General features: G+C 40.0%; 3 protein-coding genes across 3 annotated transcripts; 2 read left to right on the top strand and 1 right to left on the bottom strand.

Moving 5' to 3' along the window:
* Positions 1 to 168: 168 nt before the first annotated feature.
* BCIN_15g01000 (hypothetical protein) lies at positions 169 to 2,111 on the bottom strand. The gene is made up of 2 exons (XM_024697387.1): positions 371 to 2,111; positions 169 to 317 (listed from the first exon to the last, which is right to left on the bottom strand). Exon 1 carries the CDS (start codon positions 2,041 to 2,043, stop codon positions 727 to 729), a length of 1,317 nt encoding a protein of 438 aa, XP_024553202.1. The 5' UTR covers positions 2,044 to 2,111; the 3' UTR covers positions 169 to 317; positions 371 to 726.
* A 6,731-nt stretch (positions 2,112 to 8,842) lies between these two features.
* Bclee1 lies at positions 8,843 to 11,841 on the top strand. The gene is made up of 5 exons (XM_024697386.1): positions 8,843 to 9,385; positions 9,451 to 9,485; positions 9,552 to 9,564; positions 9,628 to 9,698; positions 9,750 to 11,841. Exons 1-5 carry the CDS (start codon positions 9,190 to 9,192, stop codon positions 11,271 to 11,273), a joined length of 1,839 nt encoding a protein of 612 aa, XP_024553201.1. The 5' UTR covers positions 8,843 to 9,189; the 3' UTR covers positions 11,274 to 11,841.
* Positions 11,842 to 11,978: 137 nt separating this feature from the next.
* On the top strand, positions 11,979 to 13,365 carry Bcrpn12. The gene is made up of 2 exons (XM_024697385.1): positions 11,979 to 12,688; positions 12,803 to 13,365. The coding sequence occupies exons 1-2, from the start codon at positions 12,149 to 12,151 to the stop codon at positions 13,094 to 13,096; spliced, it is 834 nt and encodes a 277-aa protein (XP_024553200.1). The 5' UTR covers positions 11,979 to 12,148; the 3' UTR covers positions 13,097 to 13,365.
* Positions 13,366 to 13,431: the final 66 nt, after the last annotated feature.

Raw genomic sequence — 13,431 nt, 5'->3', positions numbered from 1 at the left:
GTCCAACAATGAAGAATTATCAAATCTCCACACCAATTAAAATATTTAGATCATTTGAGAAATGGAATTTGATTAAGACACGGAATCATTTTCAGATCTCTAATTGCTTTTGGATATTTTGAAATTTTCTATTGTTGGACTGCGGTCTGGATTTTTGGATATTTTGGATGAGGGGTTGGGATGTTAAGATGGTGTTAAATCGCCTGAGTGTCTCTATATTTATATATTTATGTGACGATTAGATTCTATACCTTTTCCTGAGTCTGAGTGGTGGGATGGGAAGTAGAATGTAGAATGTAGAATGTATAGCGGCGCCCCTGTGGTTTTCGCTTATGAGGAGATAGTTCGTGAAGGAATGGGTAATACATACATAAATATAGATGATTGGTGCTTATATCTTCTCATCTAAAGAGTTCGGGAATAGCTTTTGATGACTAGTGACCTTTGGGTGAAGCCAAGACAAGCTCTGCAAACATCTATTTTTTTTTTTTTTTTTTTTTTTTTGACTAATAGCACATGTCATTCGCTAATAAAGGTGCAGAATATCTTCTCCGAGAACCCACATAGATATGAACCATTAAGCTTCTTGATGTGCCGAAGTCGATTCGTATATCGAACGCGGTTGAAACAGTGCATTCTTTCGGAACGTCAAAACAGTGATAGCAAGGTGTACACTAGTTTAGACTGACAGACTGGAAGTCTAGATGTAGGTTATCTTGAATTGTTTCAATTCCTGCAGAATAGCTCTCTGTATTGCAAGAATAAGGCCTTGTTCTCCGGTGTTAACGGTGAGTCGAATTTGTAGTCCCTACCGCCCTCGAAAGCAGAACATAAATATCCAGCCATCAGGGGAATCTCTGTTTTATATCGAGGTACCTTATCAGTTCTAGCGCTTACTATCCTCCTAAAAAGATCTCTTGTCTGCTGTTCTTCTGTCGGTGGAAGATGTCGACTCCACAGTTCCCCCTCCAACTCAGATCCTAAGTCCACCCATCTGGTGAAGAATCTCCCCCATCCAAGACCTTCGCAATACATAACATCAGCTCTATATTCCGTGGGACATTTCCTACATCCCTTCACCCCAGACCCTATAGTATTCAAGAAACATTGTCCTTCTGCCTCGATATGCGTGCATATATCCTCCGCTGTGTCAAAGGGGACTCGAAATGCAGTCAGATTTTCACGCCTACGCGAGATGAATACACTTTGCATTCGATGCATAAGATGTCCTTGTACAATACGACATTCTTCTCTATACTGTCGTACATATTTCCCCCAGTGAGTCGTCCTCGTTCTTGAACTGGACATCATCTTCAATAGTTCCGTACATTCGGGATTCTGATGCGCTCTTTTCAAAGCCATTTTGACCGCAGTCGAACCAAAAAAGATACTAACCATATTACTAGATCTATCCCGGTCGTAGGAAACACAAGCTGGAAAAGGCAACGCGTGGTACCGACATATTGTACTTCCAGCGCTGTAGGTCATAGAGCTATACCTGAGCAGATTTTCCATATTATGTAGTCGGTTGCAGAAAGGACACGCCACGCAGTCTGGTAGGTCGAGGACAATAAGGTTTAATAGTGCTAGTGTGTGTTCGGTTGAGGACGTTACTTCTAAGAAGTATCTACTTCCAAGTCGTGTCTTGAGATGCAGACAAGAGAGGGAAAATACTACTGCAGATTCTATAGGAAGATAGCTTGTGATATTTAAAAGGATTTCTACAGGTATATCCTTTAGAATAGAAGATGATAAGGCATCGGGTCGTTGTGGTGAAGGAGCGGGTTTCCGAGGTGGAAGAACGGATTGCTGAGGTGAAGGAGTGGATTGCTGAAGTGAAAGAACGGATTGCTGAGGTGAAGGAGTGGATTGTTGAGGTGAGGGAGTGGATTGCTGAAGTGGAAGAATGGATTGCTGAAATGAAGAAGTGGGTTGCTGAGGTGAAGGAGTGGGTTTCTGAGTTGAAAGAACGGATTGCTGAGATGAAGAAGCGGGTTGCTGAGGTTTCCATAATAGGGAAAGAAGGTTGCGAAAGTGATTCATTGTGATAGATATTAGGCAGTGTGCTACACAACGAAAAGTTTTGAGAATACGAGGAATGAATTTTAATCATGTATAAAATTATGAGTGAAAGAAAATGGGTGGATGAATCATATATATCTGTTCTCTTTCAGTCTATGACGATGAATCTAGTTTTAGCCTCAATATAGTTAGTACACGTGATAATTTGTCAACTATCCTGCGACTAGTTAGTCAATAATGACTATACAAGTGTAATTTCTATAAGTCTCCCGCCTAGAAATTTAACGGTATACCCATTTTACTAGAAAATACTATATCCGGAGCTAAATGTGAGATGAAGTCGAAGATTAAAAGAGTATACTTTATATCTATCACACGTTTTACGGAAAATTGACTACACCTCCTCCCTCTCCTCTTTCATTTGTGGCTTTCCCCTAGCTCCATATCCAATATAAAGAGAGAGAAAGAGAGAGAAGGAACGTAATAATAAGACATAGAAAAGAAGGGAGTAGTAATAAGGTAACAATGATCAGATATTAGAGTCTAAAAATTATGTAGATTTTATATAAAATACAGAACCTTACATAGAACCTTGGATACATCCATCTCAAGATTTATTCACTTCTTTGTTCTTTCTCTTTCTTTCTTAAATCTATCGCTGATTCCTAGTAGGAACTGAATTGACAGTGACAGCGACAGTGCCTTCAAATTTGAATCGACAACAATGAGGTACAGCTTTTCCTTCCCTATTCTTTATATCAATAGCTAAATTTTCATTCTATAGTATTAACGATAATGATAACGATACCCTCAAGTTCGAATTGCATCGATATTCAAGACAACCTACATCTAGCCTTTCAGTCTGCCAGTCTGGGCTATTGGACCCCCAAAGATTACTAGTCATCAGCACTGCAGAGAAGTGCAAGATTGACGCTGGTGATCAAGAAGATGCTAAGGGGCTTTCGGCTATTGAATCTCTTTGAAACAAAGAATAGGTTTAGATTATCAAATGCATTTCGAACATTGGATACGTTTCAAATATTGGATACGTCTCGAACATTAGATACGTTTGAGATATTGGATAAGTTCTAAACAATCACCTCATTTTAGATACTCAATTTATTCCAAATACTGAAAAATATTTCTATAAAAAAACCATCATTAATATCCCTTTCTCATTCTCTCTAACTTTCCTCGTCTACCTACCTACCTCCTTACTCTCTTCCAATACCCTCATACTATTCCAGCCCCCACAATCTTCTTCTCTTCAATATCTTTAATCTACCTACTTTCTTTCTTCCCATCTACAGTATTACAAAATCCTAAAAATCTAATCTTGGAATTAAATTTCACTCTCACTCTCACTCTCATCACACTGCCACTTCCTCTTCATTCACTCTTCAACTTTCCAATTCTCACCTACTCCAAATTCCTATTTCAGTCCAAATTTCTTGTCCTCATCTTCATTCTTATAGTAAATTCCTATTACTCTCAAATTGAACTCTATTCCCGTTCTTATACTCCATTCCTTGTTATCCGAATAAAATCCACACAATCACAATCCCTCTCACTCCCTTTCTCTCACTCTAACCTACCATCTATCATCTTATATCTGATATATAAATATCCAGCCTGATCCAATCCATTCACCCATATATTCATCCATCCACGAATATACAAGACATCCCAATTTCATTATTGAGAATTTTGATTTAGATCTTTCATTCATTCATTCTATCCCTACTTTCCCTTCAAACTCTCTTCCAATTTTCCTTGTAGTACTTATAAGCTCTTTTAGAATTTAACCCTTTTTTTTTCTAGATTGTTATCAGAAGAAGAAGAAGAAGGAGCAGAAGGAGAAGGAGAACGGCAGCACGAATATACAAAAAAGGATTACTGAAAACAGATCTCAATATAAATCCAGTACCCATCAGTAACAACACAACTACAATCGCAGCTCCACAAAGACGACAATTTAATAAAATAAGATATCTAGATGAATACTTATTACACTATCATAGCTTTCATTACATCAAAACAATATACACATATTATCTACTCAGAGACTAACCTCAACCTACTCATTTATTCACCTATTTACTAATACCTATAAGAAGAAAGAATTAGGATTCTCATAATTATCACAACTAAAGAGGTGGAGAAGTATTAATATGAAATTAGAGATAGGAATATAATAATAAGGCTATATGAATAATTGTGAAGTTAGAGCCCGTTCGGATTGATTTTTTAGGTAACGTAGAGCTATATTTGTTAGCAATATAGATCCAAATTAGTATTTACTAAATACAAATGTTATTCAACAATCTATATTGATAATAAAATTGAAAAAAAGTGATTTACTGAATACTAATATTGAATTACAAAAAGCTATAAAATGTGAATTTACAAATTTTGAAAATTTATATAATGGCCTTGTTAAACCTCGTTAAATCTATAATATAACTTTTATTAGCATTTGATAACATTTGTTAACATTTGTTATTCTATATTTTATAGATCTACAAAATTTAGATTAAATTATTAATCAACAAATTATTTTATCAACAAATTAAAAAAACGATCCGAACGGGCTCTTATTACTATGTAGATAGATAGATGTAAAACGTCAACTACAGGATTCTGGACTCTAGAGATATGGAATATAGATGGAGGACTGGAGAACATTTTTCTTTTCTTTTTCTTTTTCTTTTTTTCTACTTCCTTGACTTTGTTGTGATATTTGCTTTGCTTTGCTTTGCTTTGCTTTGCTTTGATTTGATCTACTTTACTTTACTTTACCTTCATACTTCCATTCATTCATTCATTCATTCATTCATTCATTCATTCATTAATTCGCTCTATCAATACACACACTTATACATCCATCTCACGCATAAACATTCAATCCATATCCCTCCATCCCACACTCACACTCACACTATCCGCAATCCTATGATCAGATAGACAACCTTAATCTACAGGGAATTCAAGTTCAAATTCACATCTAAATCTAAAGCCCTATTCCTATTTACTTACTTACTTACGTATATACATACATGCCTACTTAGCTTTCTAATTAGCTAGCACTATATTATCTTATATATATGTATATATATTATCGAGAACCAGAGCTCATTCATCTCATTACACCCTATCCATCTCTTTATGTTATATATATATATATATATATATATATTTTATTTACAAAAATTACAAGATCTAGAGACAGACAGACAGACAGACCTATCTATATACACACAATAATAATAATAATAATAATAATAATAATAATAATAATAATAATAATAATAATAATAATAATAATAATAATAATAATAATAATAATAAGTAGTAAATAAGTAGGTACTCATAGATTAACTATATATATATATATAATATCAATTTAATCCCGAGATCAGGGCTAGTAGATATATCGATATGTTTATTCGATGATGTGATTTTATTTTTACTTACTTTTGTAAAAATAAAAAAAGGTATAATTATTGATTAACTACATATAGTATATCTAACCTACTCATTGGGCGATCTAACGCGATCTAAAAGTCGAGCTGAGCTGTGCATAGTTATATAGTAAGTAGTAGGTGGACTATTATTAATATCAAATCAGAGAGTTATTTTTCTACAAGTTTATCGGGTGTGTGTGAGAGTGATACTATGCACATGAACAATATTCTCAATTTCTTTCAATTTAATTTCCTCTCCTCTTTTTTCCTTCCTTCCTTCCTTCCTTCCCTTCCTTCCTTCCCATCCATTCCATTCTTTTCCCTTCCGGTTCAAGCAATCCGTCTTACGCGAGGTACTTATCTATTTATTCATTTTTCTTGGTTGGGCTGAATGAAAAGGAGGGAGGGATGAGAAGAGAAGAGAAGAGAAGAGATGACGTCCTGAGACATTGAGGGGTAGATTGTGTGGGTGGAACATGTGATATTATGATGTGATGTGTGGTAACCTACTTTGTTGGAGAAGGAGATTTTGTGATGAGGAGATGGAATGGGTAGATAGATATGTGGCGGAGCGACTGATTGGATTTTATATTGTGGCTTTGAAGATGGGAGATGAGGAATTGGATGAGGAGTTACCCTTAGTTTCTGGGAGTTTGAATTTGGGAATGAGATGCTTTGTGCGGTTGTTGTTATTTTTATTTTTATTGTTCAGATAAGTTAATTAAGAGGGATAGTTATATAAATGATACATCATACATAATATACAATATATAATAAGCAGAATCATCCGAATATCGATATAAAGTTAGTGCGGAAACCAAAAGATGAATGGGTGAATGAATGAATGAGGTGAGAACGAGGTTGATGGAAAAGATGTGGCTGATGATTTCATGACATATGTGCATATTTGATCATCAAGATTCTTGATAGTGTAATCTGTGGTTTGAGGCTGGGATTTTTGCTTGTTTGGATATTTATTAGGTGTGTATGTATGTATGTATGTATATTGGAAAGAAATACATGGTGAATGACTACTCTCTCTCTAGTTAGGTATACATACATATCGATATCGCTTCGGAGAAATCGAGCTCGTTTAAATAGATAGAGTTTGGGTCGAATTTATATCATCTGATACTTCCCGCCATTCTTGGTTTTTGGAATGAATGATTGAATGCGATTGAATGATGTCACTAGGTAGGTACTCGGATACGATGATATTGAAATTTCATCGGTATTTGCATAGTTCTTAAGGCTCTCTCGTTTGTATGGTTATGCAGATATGTATGTATTCTGTACAGGAGGGCATGCTTTCAGGCGTGCAGACCAGCAAACAGGAGAAACATGCAAATGCATTCCGGAAATGGAACAGTCGTATGAATCATTGGTCAGTCACGAACCCTCAACTCAATTCCCATGATGGGAATTTATGGGAATGGGAGATTTGTGATGGGTGATGGATGGAATGATATGATGGGGTGGTTTCGTATCCGTATGGCCATTCTGAAACATCACACCCACTGCGCTATCAGCGGCTCGGAGATTCTGACCTGTCGTCGCAATGGCTCGTCTCCTGGGTGTCCGGTTTGGTGGGAATTTGGTTCGATCTTTCTATTCTTGTATGGTGCCCATGTATGTCTTACCTGATGAAGATAGAACTGGATCGCTTCTGCATGCTTGATCGGCTTGCGACATAATGGTGAGGTATGCATTTTTGAAAGGGCACTTACCTAGTACTTACTTGCTTGCTTGGGGGTTGGCAGCTGACAAGAGACTTTTGGGTGAGGAATCATGGATGGTGAATTCATGGATAGATGGAATGGATATATACCTAGGATCTATGTAGGTAGTATATACCTCCCTGGTAATAATTGAACAGAATTGATTCATATTTTGGAGCATTAGTTGAAGAGGTGGTTGGGTGGTATGATATGATGATACTGGTGCTGGAGATTAGAAGTCACGGGTTCGGATTTCATCACTCGTACAAGTACCTGTCTACCTCGATAGACTTGGTGTGTTGTGGTGTGTTGGATCAATGTCAATTGGGAAATTAAGTGAGACTGACTATTGTTTTGTTGTTGAAGCGCTTTTAGACACCGGATTCCTTGTTTGGGACGGTGAGATGGTCGATGAAGTGTGTACGAAAGTAGGCAGGTAGACCGTAGACGTCGCCACCCGGGACCTTTGATTTGAATCATCATTCTCTCTCTGTCCAATGATCAAGTCGGATAGAATCGTTAGTTATGAGGATCTTGGTTGTTATTATAAATCATTCCTCTCTATGGACCAGAGCTGGTGCTGGAAAAATTAAAGCCGCCCAACTTATCTCTCTACAATGTGACCTTCTTCCTCTTGGAGAGAGCAAAAGAAACCAAGAAAGGCCCAGACCCAGATCCTCGGTTATCAAACTGTACCCCCATCCTCCTCCTCCTCCTCTCCTCCTCAAACACTCGAAAGTATATTCTTGCGCAACTGTCGGGCGGACGGGGGTCAATGAGTGAATATCTATTGCGCTATGCCCATCAATCGTTGAACCTTATCCTGATAGTTCGCACTGGGAGTTTTCAGGAAACTTCACCAACAAGCGGTCTGACATCTCTTGCACACCTCCTGGACGTCTTCTTCGAGTCTCCTTGCCTCGCACATGCACTTTGCTAGTCAGTCTAGATACATACCACACACTCCATGCTGGGGATACGGACGGCGTGCCACCATCACCACCACCACCCTTTTTACACGGCACCTAAACGCACGACCACACCCAAGCACAGTTGTCGAAACTGCCCTCTTTGTTGGCCAGGACAATCGAGATTCGAGAACAATAAGAAAACATCGATCCGGGGCTTCAAGGTTTCACTCACTGCCATTCTATTAACTTTACCACAAGGCTTTGTTTTTTCCCCCGGAAGTTAAAAGCTAGAAGGTGGAAGTCGGCAGTTGTTTTAGCCTCGAGACTTGAGATGGATTGATTGAACACTCACCAGTGACTGGCATTGTACAGCCTTTCTGCGTTGCACAGCCATCTTTGCCTCATACTTGCCTTGCCTCATGCTCGGTCTCCTCTGCACGCATTATTGTATATTCCGTTCATATTATATCACATCTAGTCGTACCCGGGTATCACTTATCGATTTGGTATCTCTCTATCTCTCCGTCTCTCCGTCTCTCCGTCTCTCTATGAAGATAAAGTATCTACCAACAACACAAACTAGTATTTCGTCAACATCCAGACAACACCACGCAACACTGCACAAAACAAGACAGGGACTCGAAAGAATTCGAGAAGTAGAGCATCAGGACCTTGCTTACTTATTACTTACTACTATTACTCACTACCACGTGCTTTATAACTACTTGACTACTTGACTACTTGACTACTTTACTTCTTCTTCTTCCGCTGATAAACCTTTCCTGATCCTCTCGCCTCTTTTTTTCTCCCCGAGCTAAGATAGAGAGAAATCCAAACCAGTTACGCTAATATCAGCCAATCTACTCTTAACTTCACCTCCATCCTTCTTCTCGTTCTTCTTCACCACACACGACCCTCGAGCAATAATTCCCCCCCACCATCCACCATTCACCTCACCTTGTCTTGTACCCCGCCGACCGCATCCATCTTCTTTCCAACAACAACTTAAAAATTTCCAATCATATCTCCCGTCCATTTTGCTGATCTTCATTCCCATCCAAAAACATTTCGGGCATGGATACAATGTTGGGCAACGGAGCGCCACAACCGCCGCAGCCGCAACATATGCGAAATGGAAGCAGCTCCAACAATCAATATCCTCGTCATATGAGCACAGGTAGCTTAAATATTCCAAATGGTCAATCGGGTCCTATCAATGGTGGTTCTGCTCGAGCGGATGGCGTTGCAAGAAGTCCTCCGACGAGACAAAGTAAGAATCGAAAGCTTCGGGGGAGTTGTTGGTAATGGCCAAGTTACTAATGCCGCTTTGCATAGATACCGGCCATGTTCCGTGTAAATTCTTTAGACAAGTGAGTAAAGTTCAAGCTTCTAATCTACTAGAAATGATCGAGTTGCTGATGGTTGGGAATCGTTAGGGTACTTGTCAAGGTATGTCATATATCCTGAAGCACATCATATCACAGGAGCCTTGGACTAACAGGCAATCTATAGCTGGGCAAGCTTGTCCTTTTAGTCACGATCTAGCTAGCACAACGGATAACGTCTGCAAATATTTCTCAAAGGTATTGCATTCTGTGCACAAAGTCAAATGAGGATGCTAATGTGCTGCGAAGGGCAACTGCAAGTTCGGACCTAAATGCGCAAACATCCACGTTCTCCCCGATGGAAGACGAATCAATTACAATAAGAATATGCCTCCGATGGCTCCGGGACTCAATATTGGAGGTCGAATAAACCCAGATCCATATCATGGACAAGGCTCGGCCTTGACCACTTCCTTTGCTCGAGCTCAAGGTGTACCACCTTCACCATATGGTCAACCTTACTCCCCTTTCGCAATACAAGAGGATGGATTTGTTCCCATGATCGGCAGACAACAAGGTATTGATATCGGCATCCCCACGATCGAAGCGAGTTATGCGTCGCATCCCGGATCAAACTATGGATCGCCCCGAGATGATATAATGGATCGATTTGGTGGAGGACTTTCGCCAGTTGCCGCGAAGGGGTTGAGTGTGTTGGATGCTCCTTTGCCAGCTTCGTTTGATAGCAATGGTGTTTCGTGGATTGCAAGACATGGAAAAATAGCGTCCTCAGTTCCTACGACCTTCGGCATCGATTCCCCTCCACCGTCATCAGTCGGCGGGGGAAAGCCATCGGATGCCTTGAGAAACCTACACAGCTCTGCATTCGGAGATGATACCAGAGATCGATTCCATGGGGTTGCATCATCTCCACCATCCGAAGAATACTTTGGCAAGCGCACCATGCATTCTCAACGATCGACCAAACCCAAGATGATATCAGCAAGTCTTCCCAAGGGACGCGAGGAGCAAGATTGGGGTGAGGCTTTTAACTTTGAAGAAGATTTGCTACCAGAATCTCTTAATGATCTTATGACACCAGCAGAGAAAGCTCGAAGAAATTCTCGGGCCGCGTATGACGAATCCAAGCCATCTCGAGGATTCTACGATGAGATAAGATCTACATCTTACACCCCAAGCAATGATACCCCGACAAAATTTGGCTCTCCATCAAATGGAAGTCCTTCTCGGTGGAATGCTTACTTTCAATCAAAACCCAAGGAAGAAGAGATTTCTCGGGCGTCAGTATTTGGACATGTTGGCTCTCCTCTTCGTAACTCCCTTCTTCATGAAGGGGCAAGTCCTGGCTCTAGAGCAATCGCTCGACCTAACACATCTGGTGATGCATCTTCATATATCGCGTCTCCTCCTCGCCATAACCCTCTTTCTATGATTTCTCAGCAACTTCAAAGAACTCGTCTTTCCGGAACTGAACCTATTGGTAGCGGATCCAGCCTTCTTTCATCATCTGCGCGTACTACAACTACTCCCACAAGTTCAACACGATCGGCTTTTGCAGCTGATAGACAAACTAGCTCAAGTAGTATTGGCGGCAGTGGCAGATTTACAACACCTATCGACGAGGAGCAGGGTGATTTTGTCTTTAACATGGAAGGTATGGATGATGACGAAAGAAGTCAGAAGAAAAGCAGTCCTTGGAATATTACAGGAAGTGACAAAAGCTCAAATCTAGCCGCTATTGGTGGTGGTCGTACCATTCCAACAAGCAAGACTAACGGCAGTGGTATTGATGGAATGTTTGGCGGACAATGATTTTGACCGTCAATTTTTGGGTTGAATTCGCCATGTCGCTTAACTATTGGATCTTCCGGACTTCTTGATACATAAATCGAATTGCGATCTTCACTTCTCTTGTACCCTTGGTTATTCGATTCACATCTACACACCAGCGCTCAACATCCGATTTACTTGCACACATATCTCCGAACATATTACGATTGTATCATAGAGAGTTTGACCTTGGGGTTTCTTATAATGCAACTGGAGTTGATTTCAAAGTTCATTCGCTCTCTCTGCGATTCTGCATAATGGGTAACGACGGAAATTTGGGAAACATGGGGGCTTGCTTTGCGTTTTACTTCATTTGGGCAGCGGGGAGTTCTTTTACGAGGTAATATGATCATAGTAAGAGGCAAAAGATCATTGCAAATACTGCATACATACTAGAATGGTTTTGAATGATAGGAAGAAAGAATGGCAATGAGAGATTGTAGATTATGATGTGATGAGTGTTCTGATTGTGAGTGAGTGCTTGTGAGTGATTCATTGATGCTGATTGGCTTGTATTCACGAGTAAACAAAATAAACCAGATATGCAACAGAAGAGAATAGATGTCCAGGTGGATGTGACACCCATCCAATAATTGCATGAGCTGAAGTTACACATAACCCAAAAACGGAAACCAATAAGACGATGATTTCAGAGTGAGCTTTGACCAGCCTCAGGTTATAAAACATGACTAAGCGTCTCAAGGTTGCTTCCATCAACGCGGCTCCATAGCTACCTTGCCATCTCCAAAAGCTTCGAATTACAATTATACCAACTTCTTCGCCCTATCACTCAAACAACCCACTTTCTCTCCAAGTCTTCCCACGGAATAACCAAACCTACTACCTGAACAATCAAGATGTCAGAACGCGACCTTCAGACAATTATCCAAAAACTCAAATCCCCATCAACATCCTACCAAGAGAGCTCATCACTCCTCTCCAAAGCCAAACTCACACTTCTCAAATTAAATGCCTTGACTCCACAAGCATCAACATCACCCTCCATATTATCTCTTGCTCGCGAAGTCTTCGAAACCGGTGCTCTAGTTTCCATCCGGGCAAAGGACCCAGCTGGTTTCACACGTTATGTTCATCAATTAACTCCATACTACGAGCTTCCAGACGACAAATTTAGCGCCAAGAGTTCGGGAGAGAAGAACAAGATTACAGGATTATATCTTTTGTTGTTGTTGACACAGGGAGATTATGCGGGCTTTCACACGGAATTGGAGGGGTTGGAGCTGAGGGAGGATGGCGGAAAGAGGGTTGAGGAAGATAAATATTTGGGATATCCAATTAAGTTGGAGAGATGGTTGATGGAGGGTAGTTATGACTTGGTTTGGAAGGCAATGGAGGGTGGTAAGGTGCCGAGTGAGGAGTATGGAGTTTTCAGTGAGGTGAGTTGGTTCTGTTACGTTTTGTCTTGTTACTGTCCAGTCAACCGCATGATTGGCAGGGAGGGCTGTTATTGCAGATTTTGAGAAGTGCACCAACTAACGCTTTACGAATAGATCTTGGTTAACCAAATTCGCTCTGAAATTGCTTCGTCTTCGGAAACAGCATATCCATCTTTACCTATTTCATCCACAAAGAATCTCCTCTTCCTGCCATCAGAAGGAGCAGTAGTGCAATTTGCGCAACACAGAGGATGGTTGATTGAAGATGGACGCATATACTTCCCTAATCAAAAGTTGAAGAATGGTGTGAATGTGGATGCCGGAGAGGTCGCCGAGGAGAAGGAAGTTAGTATGACAGCTATTGAGAATACCCTTGGTTATGCTAGAGAGTTGGAGACGATTGTATAAGCTGAATACCGTTTCTGGCTGTGCATGATATTTGAATGATGCGAGGGGTGGAGGGATGGAAGGATGGAAAATGATATGCATAGATGAGAGGATAGCATAAGAAATCATGAGTGTAACTTTAGATAGCGGGCATGGCATAATATCCATATGATATTTCGATGACTTAATTTCACGCTTGCATATTCTACTTTGAATGTTGATTATATCAAAAGTTGTCAAAAACTGTGTTAGATCACTTCTTGGATCTACCAATAGCCAACCGTATTCCAGCTTCAGTGCCTTCTTTACATAAATGAGATGGTAAGCTCTTATCTTTTCATTTAATTTTATAAGCA

Source organism: Botrytis cinerea, chromosome 15 (assembly GCF_000143535.2).
Source record: "Botrytis cinerea B05.10 chromosome 15, complete sequence".
Taxonomy (NCBI): Eukaryota; Fungi; Ascomycota; class Leotiomycetes; order Helotiales; family Sclerotiniaceae; genus Botrytis; species Botrytis cinerea.
This window is presented reverse-complemented; position numbering and strand designations above follow the sequence as displayed.